Genomic DNA, 24,833 nt, shown 5'->3' on the forward strand with positions numbered 1-24,833 from the left:
TCTGTATTTTCATCTAACTCCGTTTTTGATATTATGAAGGACAGACACTGGATGACAGTGGGAATTTATACGTCTACAATTTTCCCAAATTGCAGCCCAATTAGTTCTACTAAATTTAAAAGCGATTTTTCATCTGATTTTTCACAGAAAAATATTTTTAAAAATTTTAAAGAAACACTTTTTATTCACATAAATGCAAAATAATTTTTTCAGCTCTCAGTATTCTTGGTATTATGCAACCAAAATAAAAGCTTGGGTCGCTCATTTTTAGAAATATTTTAGAAACTTGTGAATTACACTTTATATAAATTTTTGTGGCTTTCTATGCTTTTATTTTTGGTCTCTCGATACCCAGAACATCGTAAAACCTGAATTTTTTTTTATTCTTAGTGTATTTATATGAATAAAAAGCATTTTTTTAATTGTTTTTTTTAAATTTTTTTAAATGTTTATATTTATTTTCCACATAAAACTACAAAGTAGAAAAGTAAATTATCAAAATTCTTAATGGTTTAGCATTTTAATTGAGAAGAGGATGAAAAATTGAGTTATAAGATTTTATCTGGACAGATCAGAGTAAGTTAATAATAAAAATCGGTTTTTACCTAAACTGATTTTCAACAAAACTGGTTAACCAATTTCGAGCATTTCCAGTTTTTGCCAGCCATACTCAAAACATGACAAATTTTCATCTGTGGAGGTTTTAACTGTACAAGTTTTAATCCTGTCAGGATTACAAACTAAACGTGATTATATTTTGTTACAGTAAAAAAAGTTATTTATTTTGCTGAATTGATTTAGCAGTATAACCTATTTGGCTTTGGTTTAAGTTATAATTATTGTAACATTTTTTACTATAATCATCTCTTAACTTAACAAATATATAATTGGGCTGCAATTTTCAGATTGCAAACCTGTACATTACTACTGTCGTTCGTCCATCTGTCCTTCGTTAATATCGAGAACAGAGTTAGATAGACGAAAATCAAGACCAGAATGGAATGCTTAGGAGCCAGAGGCCTGATTAACTATATATGAACTTCCAGTTTGAACTGGAAGTAATGTGATTTTTTAAAATTAAAATATGATTAAAAATTACAGCCTGATATTGTGACAATGTCACAATAATATATATTCGATTTTTATTTATTCATTCATTCAAAACCTACCCATATATTTAGTATTCATATTATTTCAAAGATTCCTAGTAATCAGTGATTATAAGAAATTGTTTATGCTTAATTCTTAAGTTATGACAAATTAAATGCAGATATCAAACAGTTTCTTTTATCCATTACAGTATGTCAATAACTGAAAAAATACACTCAATGTAGGAATTAGTGTAGGCTTACTTGCAGGATTACTAAACAGAAATTATCTAATATTTTCAAAAATAGGAAAGTCTCCATTTTTTAGAATGAAAGATACTATATAAGAAATTTCATATGTAATTCTTTTATGCTGATTAATAACTTTTATTTTAAATTTCAATAATAATATTTACAATCCAACTTCATGTAAAATATTAGATTTAAAAAAATTACCATTTAAGTCTAAGTAAGCCTATTTTATTGACAAATAAACATATATTTTCAGATACAAAGTATATTATTTCTAATATTTTAAAGTAGAGGTTTTCCAAGAATAAATTTCCTATACCATAAAAAGCTTGTTGCTGCTGATAAGGAATACCTAAATTGAAGAAATATGTAATTTTATTTGAATAAAAATTTTTGAAAAATTAATGAAAATCATTTTGAAAAATAAAACAAAAAATATATTTATTTTTTGGTTATTATAAGTACTAAAATTAAAAATAGTTCAATCATACCATGTTATAATGTAAGAAAAATGTTCATTCCTTAATGTCACTCTTGTTTGACCACCAATGGGACCACCAGGAACAGTACTCTCTACAATTTAATTAAAAATATAAAAATAATGAATTAAAGTATTAATTTTTATATATATTGTAAATAAGAAATAAATATTCATACATGATTAAATATAATATATATATAAGCAGGTAAGCCAAGCATTTCTCAGGCAAAAAAATAAAAACAAACATTAGAATTATTTCATACTTCTACCCCTTCTATTATATTAAAGTATTTGATTTAGATTTAGAAAAATTATCTTAGGTAAGGATTTATCACACCAAGTGAACAATCTAACACATTAAAAAATTTCTTTAAATTGTGTACAGTAGAGGAATAAAGAATTTTTTAATTTAAATGGGTTAGATTGGTCACTCAGTGTGATAAACCCTTACATAAGATAACCTTTGTACTTATAATCAAATACTATAATATAACAAACATTCAAATGAAAACCATATAAAGAATTTGGTTATTTTAGCCTATCATTGTCACATTTATTACAATACTCAGGTAGTACAAAATGGCACAATTTCATTGGTCAAGTAGATAGCAATTGAAAATACAATACATTAAATTTTTAAGATAATGCATTTTTTTCTAATGTTAGCTGTAACAAACTATTTCATTCATAGCTGAATATCAAATGGTATTCCACCAACAAATCAAATTTCATGAAAAAGAAAACAACTATTTAAACTTGGCACCCTTGAAAATATATTTTGTAATGGCCAGTAATCTCATCTTATGCAATTTTCATATTCGAATGTCACCATACCACTGGGTCCAATAGAAAGAAGGGACTGTTGCAAAAGGGGATTTAAGTTAATTTGACCAAAAGTAGTCATTGACCTTCTTCCAGAAGTGAGGATGAATGACTACTCATTAATACTGTTCTACTATTAATATTTAAAAAGTGATCCATGTTGGATAGATTGTGATGAAAGTTGCTAACCTTGACATCTGAAAGACTTCATATAAAACTAGTTTAAATAAAAAATCCTGTAAAAATGCAAGAATAATTGCTTTTATGTGATCCTATAAAAAAAAAACTGGTGAAACCAGGTTGAACAAGTAAAGCACAGCAAAAACATCTAAGTAAAGGAAACTTTTGAAAATTGTGATATAAGAATAGTCAAAGCAGATTTGAAAGTAAGACTCAACATGTGAATAAAGTGTACAGTATATTATGCAGACTACAACTACAGGAAGTTTTGGATGAAACAATCTCACCATGATAATAAATAAGAAAAATGCTTATTTTTCCTATTTATTATCATGATGAAATTGCTAGAACATCTTTAAGCAGTATCAGTGAAGGAAGTTTGGGGCAATGGATTTATGAGTTAATAAGGGGAGATGAAATCTGGGGAGGGGCAGGGTGTCCAGTTTCGTGGTAATTAAGTAAGTCTACATGAATATCACGTTTATAAAAAAATTATTAGAATTGGTTTGGTTTATTTGGTTATGGCAATGTGACACATGAACGATCTGCCAAGGAGGATGCATCTTGGGAAGACTTATGTAAAGCTGTCCCCTATTGGGTGTTACTAATGTGAAGAAAATCCAGAAAATTGCATATGGCCAGTCTGTTGGCAACATGCAAACCCACAACTGACTTCTGGTGTTCAATGGTTTTATCCACTTAGTTACTGGAGGTATTTATTGAGTTGCTTCTTGAAAAAATTGTATACCTATAAATTCAGTTGTCTGTCTGCTGTCTATCCCTAATCTCGAGAACAGAGTTAGATACATGAATGCCAAGATCAGATACAGAAAACTTAGGTGCAGGAGGCCCCAATTAACTATATCCAAACTTCCAATGAAAACCAAAAGTCACATTATTTCAATTCAAAAATTTTGTCCTGAAAGGAGTTAGATACATAACTGGCATGACCCTATTGCTAACAGGAAAAGTATGATGTACATGGGCAAAACCCTACTTTACTCCACAAAGACAAGTGCAATGTGCTACCTGTCACAGTAATGGCATAATGGCATGTTTACTTCACACTATATCATTGTTGCAATAATTAAGTGAATATAATATATACATTCAGAAATGAAAAAACCCAAGTCATTAGATGTGGAAAATTAAACACAGATTTTTCACAGGATAACACTTACAATTCCAAGGAGGCAAGTGCTATATGATACCTGTTGCAGTAATGGTATAGCACATCTATTTCACACTATATCATTATTGCAATAATTAAGTGAATATAATATATATTTTTTAAAATTATATCCTTTTTTGTAAGAATTATATTTAGTTTATTATTTTCTTAAATTTTTTGCCAATAGATAGCACTATGTGTAAAGCCAGTAAATATAATGTAGATAGAAATTAATTGATTTATAGAAATTGAATCGATATTTTGGGGTGGAATGTATTACATTATCTAATTTAGAAGTATGTGAACATAACTGTCAAGTTTTGTGGCAACTGTGGTCAAATAACCTAGGAGTGTATAGCAAACATATAAACAAACAAACATCCTCATTTATATATATAGATAAACTAACACAATTGAATTAATGATCTCTAGAGATTGCTAGTTATTACATCAAATCTAAGATGCATCATATTTCCAGAAAGACTAAAACCATCTATCTACCTTCATCATGTTCAAGTAAATATAGCATTTCCTTATATAGAATGGTTAGAATTAAACTGGTACTCAAACATACGTGGAGCAAGCGCTACTGGACCAAATTGAATGAAACTCGATATACATGCAATGCAGATCATGGGAGGGAATTTACAGGAAAAAAATTAGTTGAAATTTTCACTACAAGAGGAAAATGTGGTGCTGTTCATTAAATTAAATTTGGTTCAGCTCCATGTGTGTCTGAATACAATCAGTTAAATTCTAACCACCCTGTGTTATAAAATTTGTATAATTTGATTAAAACATATCTTTAAATTANTTACATTCATACAGTATTACGGAAGAATTTAATTACATCAATGTAACTGAATTCAAATATGTTCTGCTTTCACAAGATAATACTTTTTCTGTTTTTTAATCTCATCCCATATTTTTATGAATATAGAATAGAATACTTTATTGGTCTAAAAACAAAATGAAGGACCAAAAGGACCACATGGTAAAAACCATTTCCAGTGAAAAAAACCACGTAAGAAACATAAAACATAAATGATATTTTTAAAAATACGTTGAAAATTTAATTTCCTATACAAAATACAATAATTATTCATAAACATAAAATAGATGCATAAAAGTTTGGCATCAATTTCTTATAGATTACAGTACAGCATCGTTTATCCGAAAGAATTTCAGACGGCAAATTTAAATTTTTGCTAGTGCTGTGGCGCTGCAATCTTTGGCTATATCTTGGGCTACTCCAATATTTTTTTTTTTTGTTAATGTGTGTGTTTTAGCTGGAAGCACTGGTACTTTTATGTGGTGTTTTTCTGAGGACTGTGTGTCATGCTGAATCAAATGTTTTGATACTAGATTAACTTCTAAAGTAAAATTTTTTTGTTTTTATATTTTTCAATATATTTATTTTGTTTGTACAAAATAAAGAAATAATTTTTAACAATACAATAGCTACGATTATTATTATAAAAATTTTCATTAGGTTTAACATCAACAAAAATTCAATGCAAAGTGACACGCAGCGGAGAAAAATTTCAACATGGGATAGGTTAATATATTTTTTCGTACATAATCAGTTATCCGAATAACCTCAGACCCAATTAATTCGGATAAACAACACTTTACTGTACTTTTATTATTCTTTTAATACATAATTCTGATTGTGTATCGTGCTTTTATTTTTTATTATTTATTTTAATGATTTTTATTTATAAGAGCAAAAAATGTATTAAAATTAAAAATTTATAATTGAATAAAATTATTTCTTAAAAATAAACATTTAAAAATAAGAACTAACAACCCACCTGCTACTGCATCTATAAATACAGGGGCAGCCCTTACAGAATAAGCCATGCCATCAACATCTCTATGATACCAAAATGGAGGATTTGCAGTCTGTTTAATTGCAAATGGTGGACGCTAAATATAAAAAAAATATTCAAATTAAAATAATTTATAAGAAAATTAAGGCACTAGTTTATTTTTTAAACATGTCACACACAAATACAATACAATTAAATTTTAATTTTTTAATATTATATTATATTTGAAAACTCATAAATTTTAATATAAATCAAAGTTTCCATTGCAATAAAATATAAAAAATAATCTGGTTTTATTGTTAATTTTAATTTGTTTAGTAATTATTTTTAGAAAAGAACATTTTTCAAAAAATGTTATATTATGTGACTAGCAAATGAACCTGGCATTGCTTGGGCAAACGATTTGGATGATTTGGTAAATATTGTACATTTGAAAATTAAGTTATTACTATCAAAAACAAAAAATTGCATCTAAAATAGTACAGTAGAAGCCGTTCTTCAGGTTAAGCCTTAAACCTCTCTCTCCCCCCTATGGGGGAAATTTTGAAAAATCCCTTCTTAGTGTGCATTTTTATGGTGTACCATAACTGTGTACCAAATTTCACTTCTTTAGGTTCAGCGGTTTTCTCTGGGCAATGATGAATCAATCAGTCAGTCAGTCAGGACATGTAATTTTATATATTTAGATTTATTGTATTGTTATATATTTATTTATTTGTTTATTATATAATAGAAAAATATTGATATATTGTGAAATCAATAGTTCTCAGCATATCAACAAAATTTCATCACTAAATCAGATGTATAAACTAAGTAAATCACTAAATAAGAAAATATATAATTTTTTTTGAAGTTCATTCTCCAAAGAAATATATATTTTTATTGAAAACATGGAATTAAGTTATAAATTTGATAATTAATAATACAGTGATACCTTGTATTTTGAATGACAAACTTTGAATGAAAATTCAACAAAAATTCACCATGGAGTTCAAATGATGCTTTGGCGTATGAACTGTGTACTGTACATAGTGAAAAAATCTGCTTGATGCATAAACAGAATCTGTTGTGTGTCCAAGTCAGTTCTTGTTCTTGTGTTATGCTTGTACATTTTCAGTACTTTTTTCACTTTATTTTTCATGTTTGGTTATATATACTGTATTGTGTGTTATTTGTTGATTTTTAATAATTTCTTCCTGCAATCTTTCTTTGTTGACAGCTTTTGAGCACTCTGTACACTTTGAATCCTGTAGTTTAAAATTTCCCAACCGGATCTATATAAACCACATTTGACATGTTTGAAGTTTAGGAGCATATTCCCCATACTGATTACAATCTTTTTTTTTTACTATTTGTGACATTGTATCCTTTTCAAAACTCATAAAGCATAATATGCCTGGCATGCTTTTTATCCAAGGACATTATAACTTGATGTTATTCAAACATAATGCAAAGTAAAAAGTTTAAAGCAAGTTCCTAACAAATAATAAAATCTCACACTGTAAGTTAAATTTCAGAACTGTTATAATTAAATCACACATCTATGTTAAGATGCCAAAGTCCATGGTGTGTGACAAATAAATGCAATTTTAATTTTATTATGAGTATTTACATATTTTATTTATGGTTTTTGTGTTTTGATTCATTATTCAGGCATTTAATTCTGTCATTTTTACTTTAAATTATGTGAATTTGCTGTTTTAAGTTTATCAAAATAGGTATTGTTTGAGCTCTGGGAATGGATTAAATCATTTTCTATTATTTCTTATGGGAAAAACTGATTTGGAGTTCAAATGACTTCCTGAAATGAATTAAGTTCAAGGTACAAAGTGTCACTGTATTTTCATAAAAATTATTTGGAATAGCATTAAAAATTTATTATTATTAGGGTTTTGTGAGTTATACTCAGTTGACACCAGTGGCTGTGTACTATGCCAGACCAGAGTCAAGGCATAGTAACCAAAACAAAACAAAAATTAAATAAATGTGTCTGTGTGTGTGTGTGTCTGTATTCAGGAATTTCCTAACAATATGACATGTATTCAATATAATGGCCTTCTGTAGTGTGATATATGTGTTTCTATTCAGGCTTTTGTATAGTGTGTGTGGTATGATAGCTGTACAGGAGAGAACGACAGATAGTACAATAAGTACCTATCCATCTTTCACAGATGTCTTATTTCCTGGGCGAGTTCTAAGTACTTGCTAATTTTTTCAGTGCTGTGTTTTGTATATTGTGTGTGTTTGGAACAGATATGTCTATAATATACGTGATTTTATTGTGTTTGTCAATGAGTGTGATGTCTGGTCTTTGTGGTAAATTGTTTTATCTGTGATTATGGCTCTGTCATAGTACATTTTGTGCATGTGGCTTTTGAATACTATCTGTGGAATGTATTTGTAATATGGTTTGTGGATGTCTAATAACTTGTGTTAGTTTGCAAAATCTTGATGTATTATATTTGCTACATGATTATGTCTATGTAAATAATCTGTCTGTGCCAAGAGCTTGCATCCAGATGTAATGTGTTGTATAGTTTCTGGCATGATGTGACATTTTCTGCATGTTTCATTTGCTGAGTGTTGTATCTTTGAGTATGTGTTTTATGTAGTTTTTAGTATTTATGACCTGATCCTGTATGGCAATCATGAAGCCTTCCATCTCACCAAAGAGGCATCCATGAGCTAACCAGCTGCTTGACATGGTTTTGTCAACAAAATTCTGGGACAGGTAGTAGGGATGCCTGCCATGGAGTGCCTTTTGACCCGTGATTGCTTAATGGTGTCTATGCTTTTTATATGTTGTGTCATGTCTGTATGTTGTGAGTGTAAGTTTAATGGTGTGTTATTTGAGTCTGCTAGAGTTACTGCTTTATGTAACTGTGATGTTTCTTGTTTTTTGTAGAAACTTCTCACAGTGACTGTATTTGTTTGTAGTGAGGGTTAACTATGTCAATCAGGCCACATCCACCATCTTTACGTGGAAGGGTTAATCTTTCTATGGTGGATTTAGGATGAGAATATTTATGTTAGTAAGTGTTGTTCTTGTTTTCCTTTGGAGTTGCTCAAGATCTATGTGAATCCAATGTATAACTCCAAAAGAATAAGTGAGTACTGTCAATGTGTTTATTGGTCAGTAAGTTTGTCAATAAGTGAGTACTGGGACAACATATGTGTTTATTGCTTTAACTGTATGTTTTGCATTTAACAGTGTTCCAAAAATAGTATTTAACCTACTTTGATATTCTTTAATTAATCGTTGCTTTATTTGTGTATGTTTTGTTAGTATAGTTTCTTGGAATCCTAAATATTTGTAGAACTTGTCCTCTTCCATGGATTCAATAACATTTCCATTTCTAAGTGCAAAATCTTCTTTCTTAGGACTCCTTTTTCTATGTGAAGTGTTTTGCATTTGTTTAGGCCAAACTCCATTTGTATGTCCTTGGTGTTTGAATGTGTGATTTGTAGTTGATGAAGTTGTTTTTGTGTGAATGCATAGTTTTATGTCGTCCATGTACAGTACATGAGATGTGACAGTGTAAACTTTTCATGTCTGATATTGTAGCCATATTGCTTGTTGTTTAACATGTTAGATAATGAGTTCAGGGCTAAAGCAGAAATTATTATTATTATTATTATTATTATTATTATTATTATAAATAAATACATATTACACTAACCTTTTCAGTAAGTCTAACAACACCTTCAATTTCCAATTCATCTTTAATCTGCAAGATATTTCTTTTAAAATGAAAAACTTAAAGTCTGTTACAATAAACAAAATATAAAATAATTAAAATTAAAAACAATCTTTAAGAAAGTTATTTTTTATTTGTTTATATTCTATCATAAAAAATACTTTAAATGATGATTAATTAAATAATTTATTCTTAAAATAAATTGATAATTAAAAAGAAAATTATATTTCTTCCTTGTAATTTGCTTATAAATCACTAACATTTTTTTCATTGGAATAATATTTTATATATATAGAGAGAGAAATTTTTAAATATGAAACAGCCTTCAGATAACATTATGCATAATAATGTTATTGTTAAAAATTATGAATTGCCTATTTTTCTAAAAAACATTTATTAATATTCTATTTGAAATAAATTAATAAATTTGAAATTAAATAAATACATATTACCAGTGGTGATATTCAGCGGGTTCGCACAGGTTCGGCCGAACCCGTTGTTAACATTTTCAAAGTTTTCCGAACCTGTTGTTAAATACACGTTTCTCAGTGGTTTTGTTTCTTTTAAAAAATATATTAAAATATACGTATTATACTCTGTAACACTACTAGAGCCTTATATCATGTTCGCCTGGTGCAATCTCCATCGACCATGCGATTGAACCTCGTTTCAGTCGAGATTGAAACGAGGTTCAATCGCAATCGACTTGAGAGAGTTCTCGAAACTACATCCAGTCATAAGAGAGATCCCACAATCCCACGCGCGCGAGAAAATGCAAGATGGCTGCGGAACATGTGTCGAGCTATCGACAGCGAAATAAGAAAGATATTGTATTTCGAGAGACGATGACATCTGTCTATTATTATAATAATACCTAACGATAAAATAAATGATTTAGAAAAAGTTTTTCTTGTGTAACTGCTTTCCCTATGAGTTTTTCTGATTAAAAAAAGCCAATTTTTATGTTTATAAAATATTTTGAATCAAAATATTAAAATATGTACAAAATAAACCATTTTGAACACTCTTTTTTATTATTTATAAAAAAAATATAGTTCTGGCATAAACAATGTTAATTTTAACTGACTTAATTTTGCGAACGCAACTTTTTTATTTATATAAGTATCTTAAGGTCAGTTTTTTGAGCTAATGTTGCTAATGCACCATTTGAGCGAAAAAAAAATGTTAAGGAAAAATTTTCTGTTAGCGAACCCTTTGTTAAGTATTTCGAATATCACCACTGCATATTACACTAGAAAATCTATAGCTTACAACAAATATTCCATAATTATTTATCAGTGTATCATAGTTATATCAATAAAAAAAAATCAGAGTAATAAATTTTATACAAATCCATATAAAATTTAACTAATTGCACTATTTATGCATTCTTAGTTAAACAAATTAACTCCATTCATATTAAAAATTAATTTAGATAATAATTTCATTATTTAATAATGATTAGTTAATAATGGTTCATCCATTTTTGACATTTCAGATAAAATTTTTTATGATAAATAAATAAAAAAAATACTTTTTTTTTACTTAATTAATTTTAGTTTTTCTATTCAATTTTACTTTAGAGATATTGTGCTTATTTATTTCCTAATAGTCTTTTCTTAGCACTTTAGAAGAAAAGCATCAGAAAAACTTTTAATTGGCAGATCTCAATAAAGTTTAAATTTCTTTATTTTTCCCTTGGAGAAAGATTTGCTATTTACTTTCACAATACATTATTTTAACAAATTTACTCAAGAATATTAATTATTATTGTAAAAATTAATTTATTTACATTATTTATCCATATTTTAGTTATAAAAATTAATTTTTTAATCTTAAAAATAATGATATCTGTATTTTCTAAATATTTATAATTTATTACTGTTTCCATTAAAGAAGATAGCTTCTAACAAGAATGTAAGAATAAAAATAATTTTGAAGACAGAGTCTGTCCAAAAGGAACCACCATTTATTCACTTTGTGTTCCAGCCTACAAACTTTTTTGATGACTGACCTTTCTTTGTAGGCTGTTTAGCTGTCAACAGACTATCTTCAAAATTATTTTTATTCTTACATTTTATAAAATAATCGCCATCCAATGAAATTCTACAATTAAGAATGTAAGAAAATTTTAATTTATACAAATAAAGAAAAACTAAATTAATAATTGACAAGACTATGTCTTGTTTATAAAATCGTACTGCCTGCTTGTCAGGAGTTGCAATTTGGCACAGAGTATTAGGTGCCCAAATCATGTGCGCATAAAATAAACCAGATTTGTAGGTACTCAGGGGACCAAGAATCGAGTCAAAATAAAATTCAAAATGGTGACAGGCAGCAGTGCAAGATTTGCGCATGTGTTGCTCATTGGAAAGTTGGAAATGCGAATGTTGCAAAATCAAATTTTGACAAACACATGTGTTGGGAAGTTCAAAATGAGAAATCAAATTTTGGCAAACAAATCTTTGAAAAAAATCCATTTACCTGTCCTGTGTTATTCCTGGTCACAATGTGCTGACAATGTACCATATCTCTGGTCACAATGTTCTGACCTTGATCGGTTGACCCGAGATATCTCGTTTCAGCATCGAACCTTTTTTCAAAGTAGATGACACCAATTGTTATAATTTTATATTAAAACTAACTTCCAAAATACAATTTCTTTTTTTCTACATTTATTAATATATATATATAGTTTGTGCAAAATAAAAAAATAATTTCAGATGGTACAATAGCTAGGATTGTTTTTTTTCAAAAACAGGAAACTTTTGTTAGGCATCGACAAAAATTCAACCTGGGCCGACATGCAACAGAGAGAAATTTTGAAATTGGATAGGTTAATTTCACCGAAAATGCATCATGGATAACTTTGTGGTTGTAGCCAGTGAAGTTTGAAAGAATGCACTCAAAACCAGTGATACCAAAGATTGGAGAATGAGAACAAGACCCGCCTTGAGTGTCAAAGTGATTCTGCTTAGTAGTGAGTCTCTGAGACATAGTCTTGTCCCAAATATAGCCTTGCTGTTTTACTTGTTTTTATCTATTTAGTCCTTAAAATACATAAATATAAATCAAACAAAATATTTCTAATTTATGAGCTGCATTTCACAATCATTGGGTTTAAAATATTTATTAATTGTACTTTTTGTAGTTTACTGACTTTTTAACTATTATGACTAATTTGAAAAACAACTATAATTAAATACATAATGAAATTTTTACTGTTATTGAAGAATATTACACTCAAACAGTTAAAATATATAAAAAGTACTTTGTAATTTTGATATTTATTTTAAAATTTTAAATAAATCCAAGCAAACTTATTAAAGTATTTGATTTATTTTTTTTTAACAAAAAAATTACCTGTCCTTCTTCTCTTGTGGAAGAGAAAGTCTTTTTCTTTGGAACCCAGCCACGATTTACAAGTATAGTTAAACTATAAAAATATTATTAAAGTTATAAGAAGAGGTAATAATAAAGATAATAAACAATTATATATATATATATATATATATTTGTGTATATGTATACATACAGGTATCCCTCATACATATATCATTGCTTTCCTTCAACACAATTCAAGAATTGGAAACATCCCTGTACAATTTACATGAATTTTAAAGTCCCAAAGATTAATTTACTTTCATTAAATATTCAAATAATTTTGGGTCAATTTAAAGCCTTTATCCTTTTTTAACATTCTAATCAATGTTAAAAAAGGATAAAGACTTTAAATTGACCCAAAATTATTTGTCATTATTATTTGAAAATTTAATGATCCTGTACAAAATGTCACAATTTTTAAGTGTAAACACTATCATTTGATATTTATTTTATTTTATGCAAGTATGCCTGTTTCCTATGGATTTTAGAATATTGAAATTTTCAATGATACTTCATGTCTTTCACCCAGTTTTCTTTAATAAGAACTGATTATACAATTTTTCTTCTTCCTTGTTCTGGCTTTCCTATGATCCAGGTGTCATTATTGTTAATGAAAGTGCTCTAAATGAAAGACTGTCATTGTGTTTTGTTTTTATAGATTAAATTAAAAGTTACTATGTAAAAGATTAAATTTTTAAAGATCTCTTAGGTAAATGTAAACAAATGAAAAAAAATCAGATTTTATGAAAAATGTGAAAAATCAAGATGTTGCTAATACTTTAGATTAAGGTCAACAGGAAAGCTCAGATGGTGTTTAGCAGTGAAGAAAACATTAATATTAATGTGCAATACTTTTGATTGTGATTGTTTGTTAATTATTGATTGCTATACTAAACATATTTCTCTTAATTACAAGAAAGAATATTATACTTTTGCTAACTTTTTGAACCTAACCCTATGTTTTGTATTAGTCCTTTGTTTCATATAACATGGACTTGCATAACTTGACATGTTTTCAGAACCTAAATACTGTGTTATTCAGAGATATCTGTACATTCATATAAAATATACAAACATTTTTATATATTACATACAATTTTATATATTTTATATATACAAAAATATATTAAAAATATTTTTGAAGTCAGTAATTTTTTAAAATAAAAACATTTTTAAAAAACTGTATTTCCAAAATCAATTACAATTTCTTCAGTTGTATTTTTTTACTTTTATAATGAAGAAATCAATTCTTCTTTCTCACCTTTTAAATCAATCTTCAATTTCTTTATGAAAAGAAAGATGTAAAAATTAGAGTTAATAATTGACAACAAAAATATAGTTCTTGAAAATTTTTGTTTATTAAGTTACTGACTTCAACAAAAAGTATGTTCAGTGGTATACTTGTAGTTAACACTAGAATCAGATACAACTTTGAAGTATACAGTCGACCCCTCTATAACACTGTTGATTATTCCGTTTTATATGAATTCCATGTTGTACGAGTCACTTAGATTTTACAAATACGTGAGCCGTTCACAGCCTGGCACATGTATTTGCAAAATCTAAGTGACTTGTACAACATGGAATTCATATAAAATGGAATAATCAACAGTGTTATAGAGGGGTCGATTGTATATGCATATATATATATATAAAGGTTGTTCAAGTAAAGTATAGATTAGTCCAGGCATGGCCAACATACGGCTCATTTAATGAATTTATGTGGCCCGCGATTAATCTTTCAATATTAGCTACTCAAGTCCGAATAGCTTGATGAAAAACTCTGACGCCTAAAAAAAACGTCAACAACTCACTGTGCATTTAGAGTTAACCCTCCATTACAAATCTTGTACAGTGTAGAATGCTGATAAAGCATGATAATGTGAAAAATGTATCTGTAATCTCTATGTACAATTTAGTCTCTATGGGATGACACCACAATGAGATCTCGCACCAGCTCAAAATCTTCCTAGGGCAGCCTCTGGTTCAGCCCGTGGAAAAAGTTTTCTTTCCAATTCGGCCTGGGGGCAAAAAGTGTTGGCCACCCCTGGACTAGACCATGTAAAACATATGATGTTACTAGTCACCATAGCAGGATTACTGTATATACAGCATAACAACAAAGTTGAATTAGCTGCTATAGAAAATCACTTCCTGCATTCAGTCATGTGTCCCAATGTGGTTTAAGTTCGTGTAAATCTTCCATGTAGAAAGAGGAAGGCTGTTGAATGAATCATTCAGTTACAGCTGTGTAGCTGCTTGGATTTCACTATCAGACTGAAATCTGCAACCTTTGAGAAACTTTTTTAAAGATCTGAAAACATGGAGGCTGCAAGGTAACATATCAGGGCTATAAGACAGATATTGCTTTGCTTCAAATGGGAAATTCTGTTCAGATGGGCCCTGCAGCTTCTATGTTTTCAGACCTTTAAATAGATTTGATAAATTTATTTACCAAGTTGACCTCTCATAACTAATGACAGAATGATCTGTGGATAAAACTGTTCTACTTTTGAAATGATACAGATATAGTTTGTTGCAATTTTGCTTAGCTTTTTAAAAATAAATTGACTAATTGATGATTTTATAATTTTTCTGAACTGAGAAGATCAATGGTAACCATAGAAACCTATTCATAAGCCTATACCACAGGAATTATTCCTTTAGTTTCAAGAAATCTAGAAATTCTGAGAGAGGAGAGAACATTGAATAAGTTTAAAGTTTATAAAAAAAAAAATAATAAAAGTTTAAAAAATTTAAACAAAAAAAAGTTTATAAATTCCATATATCTATAAACTCTACTCAATATTTAAAAAAAATATATTAATCAAAAATAGATTAGTAATTTAAAATAATATCCATGTTATATATTAATAATGATTAATGGATGTATTTACACTTTAATGCCTTATCAGCTACTTTTATAATGCATACTTACTTTCTATCCGATAATATAAATGGTGTAACAACAAAACTTCCACTTTGTCCAGGAGAAAAAAAATTTGTCCTAGACTCCTTTCCACCAGAAATTATCAATGAACGAGGAGTGATATACATTTCTTTAGAATGATCAAATCTACCTTTTACGTGAATTTTCCTATATTCTAAATCCTTTATTTCTCTTAAACTGATAAAATGAAATATAAAAGAAAAAACTCATTAAAGTTTAGAAGCATAATTTAAAAATATAATAAATTGATAAAAATAAAATTTAAAAATTTAAGCCTCACTCTTCTGGTAAACTTATTGGTGCAGCAGTTGTTTTTCTTTCTAATTCTTCAATTAACTTTAATTTTCATCTTCTCCTATAAATTTGCCAAGTTCCTAAACCAAATGTTGTTACGGGTATTATCTGTTAATAATATAAATTCTTTAAAATCTCAAAATTAAAATATTTTAAAATCCATTAATTTCATACAAAATAACATAGCAAATATTATAAAGATGCCAGAATAAAAAACACTTTAAAAAAGTAATAATAATAATAATAATGATTAAAATTTCAATTTAATGTATTAGTACTGCAGTACTAATTCATACAAAAATATTATCAATTAAAAGATGCTTTTTTCAGTGTAAAAATAAATTTTTATTTGTTACTTTAACATAGTGGAAGTGTGAATAAGAAAGTGTTAAACCATAAATTCCCAAATACATAATTTGTTTGTTAAAAAATAAAACAACATACCCACTGGATGTAAAATTGTTTCAAGAAGTGTCACACCCTTTCATTCCACATATAATTAATTACTTTGCAAACCTACAGCTTAAACCAATCACAATGGTGACTTTTCTCCCCCAAAACAGAGTGAGTTAAATATTACAGAACTATGCTGTCATGTCACCCTATCTCTTCTAAAATGGAGACAGTTAGCATTGGCCAAGTGCAATCTCTCATTGCATCAACTATATGAAAGAAAGAAGTTTATTATGACAAACATCACCTTGTGTATGGGATGTCATATATTCTCTGCTTTGTCAATGAAAGTTTCCAATAAATTAATACTTAATTGTTAATATTGTAATTAAAAAACTTTTTAATCTTCAACTTAAATAAATAGTTAATTTTCTTATTAAATGTGGAAGAATCGTTTTAAGAATTGAAAATCATGATGAGATTCGTTCAATTCAGATTACCAAAAAATGCCCAATTTTTTCAATTTTCCTATTCCGATTAATTATCCCATCACTAGTGTAAATAAATCATTTTTATGTTAATATTTATTACATAATTGATGTAATGATGCAAAGACTTTGTTGGGATGACAACAAATGCGACGTCATTTGTGAGAGGAGCTTTGTCATAATATGACAATGAATGATGTGGGAAGAAGGAAGTTAAAAAATATGGAATTTTAGCATAACATCATTTATGGATGGCTCTTTAGATGGTGATAAACTATATGTGTAAGTAAAACAAGTTCACTTACTTTTCTTTCATAACATTCCTTCATTTATTGCTTTCATTTATAGAAAGCAATAAATAAATATTTTGGCATCATATTAAACAATAGCAATGTTGAAGCTAACATTGATGTAGATGTCAACTGTTGACTCAGCAAGATATTGACCATAATTCAGAGACTTTGGCTAATCTGGACATCAGTAAACATTGCCACAACAATGAAACTATAATTTTTAAAAATTATCATATTCTCAACTGCTATTTATGCCTGTGAAATATGGAAAATTACAAAACTAGTCCAAAGACTCAACATGTTCTACTATTGCTGTTTACAGAGAATCCTCAGAATCAGCTACATTGATTGACTCACAAAAGAAGAAATCCTGAAGAGAAGTGACACAAAGTGTTTGGAAGACATTGTGATAAATGTAGGCTGTATTTGACTGTAGTGATGTTGACTGGGCATGTCCTCAGATTGAGGACATGCCCAGTCAACATCACTAACACCCAAAGTATGGTGATACCAGCTGTATCAAACACAAAAAACCAGTTAAATGGTGCAATCAATGTCACTTGGTGAGAAGCACAAAGTAAACCAATCCCACATAAACCCTCCTGGGAGATCTCAGGATACTGTAACACTATGGACAAAGTTGCATCTGATAGAGTCCTCTGGAGACAGTCTGTTTGATCAATGATGATACAAACACAATAAAACAAAATTTATTTAAAATACTTTAGTTTATTAAAGCTAAGAATGTTCTATTAAGTGAAGTCAACATTATTTAGTAGTATCTTGCCCCTGTACATCAGACTTTTCCTGTTATCAATAGTGTCATATCAGTCATCTATCTAACTCCTTTCAGGAAAAATTTTTGAATTGAAATAACATGACTTCTGATTTGCATCAGAAGTTCGTATATAGTTTATTGGGGCCTCATGCTTCTAAGCTTTCTGCATCTGGCAGGGCTGTGGAGTCAAAGTCGGGAAAGATGTGTCGACTCTGACATTTTAAACTTTAATTTAGTTTTTTTTTTTATTTAAATGAAAGAAATTTTATTTTATATATATTATTATTTTTTTTAATGTTTTTGTATTTTGTTATAATTCATTTATTTTAAATACAAAATGCACCAATTTAATTTATTAAACATGTATGAATAGTTTTCTTCATAATATTTGTGTTTAGTAGTTAAATTATTTTGACTGCTAACCCAATTGAATTTGATTATTATTGATTCATTCCTTTATTATCCCTGCTCTAAATAAGCACTCTATTTTTCTGAATGAGCCAGACTAATTGATCAGGGTATATATTTTTCTTTTTTGAACAAGGGGCTGAAGCAGCTAGATCACACTTTAGATGGACTAACTTTTCTGGAAAGGTGAAATTGAAGTGCAAAAACTGTAGAATAAAGATATGTATATGCAGAATTTTATTATTCCCCCTTTTTCCTCTTATTAAATATTTGTTAAAAATTAATTTTTTTAATACAAATAAATATTAATGTAAGTTAAATATTAAAAATATTAACTATAAAAGTATTTGGGTAAATGCCTGGGGCAATTTTTCAGAGTTCAGAGTATGGTAACCTACTATGAGCATCTCTGCCCCCCATAAAATGACTTGGTATTTAATTTTGCTGGAGTCAGTCTACTAAAATTATCAGGAATTGGAGTTGAGTGTTTTTTTACCAATTCCACAGCCCTGGCATCTGGTCTCGACTTTCATCTATCTAATTCTGTTCTCAAGATTAAGGTAGGATAGACAGAGACAACAGCTGGGATAGACAGAGACAACAGCTGGAATAGTCAGTTTATAGGTCTACAATTTTTTCAAACTGCAGTCCAACAAAGATTAATAGGGTTTCTTAGAAAATAATACATAAGTAAATATATGTATATTTATTTATTTTTGTCTTTAATTTCAGCCATATTCATATTAAAAGTGAAATAGCATACATTTCACCAATAAAGTACTGTGTTAATATTTTTTAGTTTCTAGAACCATTTCATAAGAATGCATTTGTATTCACTCATGAAAATGCATTCTTCTTGAACTATCATGCTGTTACTATAATATCAATGGTCAAGCACCAGAACTCACCAACTTTTACAGTTACTTCCTTTATCAGAAACAATAATAAATTTCTATAATACAGTATAATAATCACAGACATCAATTTCATACCTAAGCACCAATTTAAAAAGTTTAAGAACATCTGATGCAAAAATAAATAGTTTTAAGAACTATATTTTAAAATATGGACTTTTAAGGAACCATGCAAACTCTACCATGTATTACAAATTCAACTGAAAACTCCCAACTAATTTCCAAAAATTAACTAAAACTCATAAGTAAACAGGATTCAGCCAATAATACTATCCACAAAGCCTTTTTGATCCAGCAGATAACTTTTAATGAAATGAACATTTCTGGCTGCTTTTATCAGTCATCTTCAGGTTCTAACCAAATCAAACAATTTAATATAGAATGTAATGTTAAATTAAAATTAACAAGCAATTATTATGACATCATTACAATGCTGGGCTACAATTTTTAATCATATTTTTAATTTATCTAATTTAAAAATATATGCCCTCAATTTCAGTAGTATCTTGCCCCTGTACATCATACTTTTCCCATTAACAATATAGTCATACCAATGAACTAACTCCATTCTGAAGAAAATTTGTGAATTGAAATAACATGAATTCTAATCCAAAATGGAAGTTCAGGAAGTTCATACATAGTTAATTGAGGCCTCTTGTCACTAATTCAATTCAACTAATATAGAAATTACAACTTCATGAACTACATTCAAAGCAATATTTAATTCTGGTTCTTTAACTGAATTGCATTTAATATGAAATTATCTGTTCTTGGAATCAAGAACAGATTGATAACTTACATTTCATAATAGAAAGAAACTTTGTGGAAAACATTACTGATACTACTACTTATTATTTAAAATATAATTCTTACAAGTAAAAAATATCCCACAGGTCCCCATTTTCTATTAGATCTATCCTGAAGAGCTTGAACAGTTGATACTGGTCGACATTGGTTTAATAACTTCCATTTATATTTGTATTCAAAAAGACAAGATGATTTCAGCTGAAACATAAAATAAAAATTAATTATATGTATACGTTAAATTTTATGAAACAGAATTCTATATGCATTTTCTTTTCTGAATATTTAATAAATAATATTTAAATATAATTCACATTTCCTTGTTAAAATAAGAATTTTAGTAATTTTAGTAATTCTAATTTCCAAATGATGAATAATTAAGAGAAGAAAATTTGATTAATATGTATTCTTCTCTTCATGTAATGAATTTATGATACTCTTCATGTAATGAATTTATCATTTTATAATTATACAATATTTTTAATATAAATTTCAGTAATTGAATATTTCTAAATATTAAAGAAAATAAATATGCTGGAATTAAACAAATTATATTCAAACATTTATTTATTACTCAAATATGTAAAGAAATTATAATAATTTTAATAACAAATATAATTCTATAGAAACATGCTATTTTCAAAACAACTTATTTATATAAATTAAATTTATTAGAATAGGTTGTTTGTTTGGCTTACTTGTTAGATCAGTGCTGGATTTACCTTAGACGGGACCCCAAGTAATTTAAATTTTTTGAAATCCTTGCAACTTATAAAAACCAAAAAACAGGAAGACAGAAGAAAGAAAGAAATTGAAGAAAGGATTAATCTCATTTATCATTAATATCCAGCTTATTACATACTTTATCATGTATATTAAACTTCTTCCAATTCTCAGCTGCAAACTGCTCAATCACATCATAAAAAGACAATTTTTGCAATTTATCAATTGTTTTGAGATGAGATTATTTCAATTCTGAATTTCAAAACTGACATAAAACACAATAAATTTTATGCTATAAAAATTTTATGAATAAAAACTGTATATGATTAAAAAATATTTTTTTTCTCAAAGGAAAGCCCCTAATAAGGGCCCAGGAAAGGTCAATCCTAATCATTTTGTACTAACATATCAATGTTTCAAAGTATTTCAATACTTATAATGTCCACTTGATTTTCAATTTTAAATAAAGTAAACACTTTTAAATATGAGATAAAGTTTGTTTTTTATTTATGAAACAAAAATTTCATCTGCATTGTCTTTGTAACTCAACAAGAAAATTTTAAAATAAAGGGGGTCCACTCAGCACAGAATCTCAAATAGTCGCTTGTTTTGCTTCCTGGTAAATCAACCACTTGCTTAGATCATTGTTTTATTTTTTACCATAAATAATTCTAGTATAAATCATTAATTAATAATGACAGTTAATTTACAGTATAATAAATTACCCCTATATGTGATTTCAGACATATGAGGTAGGAGTTAAAAGTTTCTTCTGGACTAACTATATTTTAGACATGATAGGAATAAAATAATGATAGTATCAGACAGCATCATCTGTATGTTGACTAATGAAACAATTTTTCCCACCAATTTGCATAAGTTGCTTGGAAACATTTATTTTAGTTAGACTTGTTGCATTAATTTGCATCATGTTTGCCTCTTGCAGGACAATGACTCAGTGCACGTGACTGCTATTGCCAAGGCTGTTGTGAAGAAGCATGACCATCCACCTCACCCTACAGCCTGGACCAAGCTTCTAGTGATTATTACCATTTCCAAAACCCAAAAAAGACATTTGAAAAAGTGAAGAGTTGCAGGAGACAGTTTATGAGCATTTTGCATACAAAACTGCACACTATTTTTACAAGGGTATTGAAATGCCAATTGCAAGTTGTAATAAGTATGTTGATCTACAAGGAGACTGTATTGAAAAATGACATCATTGTTTTATATCTATAACATCTAAAACATAATTAGGCCAGAAACTTTTGGCACCTTCCATGTAAGTACATCATAATCACTTTTTTCAATTATGTAATGAAGGAATCTTCAACTGATGAAGATCGTTAAAGACGATTGAAAGCGTTTTTACAATATTAAATTATTTGCTGAAATATTTAAAAAGGTGATAATTTTGCTTAATTCTTTCTAATTCCAGTACAAGTTAATATTTTTATGTAATGTAATCTAATGTAATTGAAAAAGTGTTGGAAACCATTATATTTTTCCTCTAAATAATACAAAGATTAAAAAAATTTAATTCTTACTTATAACAAATTCTATCTATTTTTTACTTATATTCACAAAAATATTCATACAGATACAAATGTTCTACAGACATTTTTATCTTTGATTTGGTTTATAGGTTTTTTTTTGATACAAGGACCATTTTGTCCATGCTGCATAATCATCTATACCTGTAAAAATACAAAATTTAAATTCAATTAAATTTTAATAGATTTAATTAAATTTAAAGAGCGTAATCAATTTAATAGCATATATTTTATTGCTTTTGATATTCAAAAAATATTTATAATAATTATTCATTTCATTTCAATAAATCAAGGTTTAATTAGATTCATTCTACTAATTTCAAAGACAAAAGTAATTATCCATCTGTCTCCCATTTGAAGCAGTCATGCTTGCAAACATCTTACTGACAAAATTAATTATACACAATTCCTACTTGCACATATTACTGTAAGAAAATACAATTTATAACATGACCAATTATTTATGATTAGTGAAATTACCTATTAGAATTGCATAATATTATGCTTCAATTTCATTTCTTAACCATTTTTTGAAATGAGAAGTAAAAATGTAGAAACAACTAAAAAAAGAAATTTCATTTTAATAAAGGTAAAATGTTAAGAAAAATTGTTAAACTAGTTAGAAAATGGCACTGTTCAGTTCAATCAATAAAATGATTCAAAAATTTCAAACTTCAAATAACTTAAAGCAAAGCCAAATCTGACTGATTGAAAAAACCAATCAATTCTCAAAGATGTTAAGATTACTCCTAATTTATCTGTTACAAAAATAAATACTGCTATTTAAAATAAGTTTGGAAGAGAAATCAATCCAGAAACAATTTTAAAAATTATAATTAAAGAAAAAATAATAAATAAAGCCAGTAAACAAGAAGGAAAAGATAAATTTTGCAAATGAATACAATGAACTAGCAAATTCTTTCTTGAAATAAATAATTTTTAGTGATGAAAGTAAATTTGGTATATCTGGCTTTGTTAAAAGAAAAACTATATAGAGGTATTCTAGAACTAATGAGTAAGATGGAAATAACACATTTAAGAGCACTAGTGAAAATACAGTTGTTTGTTTGTGGATGTATGTCTGCATCTGCATTCATTTATGGTAATAAAGATCAGAAAATACATAAACACACTCAAAAATAATCTGTTCACAAATGCTGAAAAATGCATCTTGATGGAAATTTTTGTTTTCTAGCATGAAAATGATCCAAAAATATACAACTTAGGAAAGTAAGATACGGCTGCTTTATACTGTTCCAAAAATTCAGCATACATTATCTCAAACACCAGAGCTTAGCTTTATAGAACACTAGTGTGTTCATTTAGAAAGTGAAATTAGGGAACACATTTTTAGCAAACAAGAACTTAAAAAGATTAAAGAATGAAATGAGAAAACAATTGAATGGAAATTTGTAAAAAAGTGCATATCTTCAATGCTAAAGTGTCTTAAGAGAGATGGTTTCTTTGACTTTTTTGTTCCTATCAGTACGCTCTGCAGCTCTGTTAAGGTCCCAAATGTATCATTCAGAACTTGAATTGAGCCTACCATACGAAAAAGTGGAGTATATTTACTTTGGTGAGTGGGATTAAGTACAAATTCTAATAAACATTTTTTTCTTTAATGGAAATACAGTCGACCCCCCTATAATACTGTTGATAATTCTGTTTTATATGAATTCCATGTTGTACGAGTCACTTAATTTTACAAATACGTGAGCCATTCACAGCCTGGCACACGTATTTTTAAAATCTGTGACTCACACAACATGGAATTCATATAAAACAAAATAATCAACAGTGTTATGGGGGGGTCAACTGTAACAGTTTATTTTTATAGAATTTCTCGACAACACATAACTGACAGCGTGTAACAAACTTTTCTTGTACATAATAAAGTCAAATGAGCAACCACAGTTAATTTAATGAAGTAAGCAATACACTTTAATCATGGGTAGGTGAAACTAACATTTTAGACCCTGTTACTGCATCTCCAACTTTACCCATTATTAAAGGTGTACTGCTAGCTTATAAATCATCTCTAAATATATTCCTTGTGTCTTCAGAGAGGTAAATGCTTGTAGAATAGTGTTATCTGTACAAATACTTTTGTGTGGATTATATATTTGTAAAATTCAAGGTATTCCCATATGCTGCAATTCCTGGAAAATATGAATTGGTGCTTGAAAAATCAGAAAGGTTGCAATAATTAAATTTTTGTATAAAAATACGCAATAAAATTTTAAAATATCTTCGACTTACAATTCTAGAATAAGCATAACTTTTACATAAATTCATATTCGTGACGCAATACCTTTTCAGACATGTGG

General features: G+C 28.1%; 1 protein-coding gene across 1 annotated transcript; it reads right to left on the reverse strand.

Annotated features, from left to right (window-relative positions):
• Positions 1–1,201: 1,201 nt before the first annotated feature.
• On the reverse strand, positions 1,202–24,833 carry LOC111639307 (surfeit locus protein 1-like). The gene is given in 9 exon segments (XM_023385162.1): positions 1,202–1,692; positions 1,832–1,913; positions 5,809–5,923; positions 9,507–9,554; positions 12,888–12,960; positions 15,847–16,035; positions 16,139–16,260; positions 20,300–20,431; positions 24,766–24,833. Coding segments are annotated over 9 exon segments (867 nt in total). The 5' UTR covers positions 24,802–24,833; the 3' UTR covers positions 1,202–1,622.

This window comes from Centruroides sculpturatus, unplaced genomic scaffold, assembly GCF_000671375.1.
Source record: "Centruroides sculpturatus isolate CEXI.00-Female unplaced genomic scaffold, Cexi_2.0 scaffold1193, whole genome shotgun sequence".
Lineage (NCBI taxonomy): Eukaryota > Metazoa > Arthropoda > Arachnida > Scorpiones > Buthidae > Centruroides > Centruroides sculpturatus.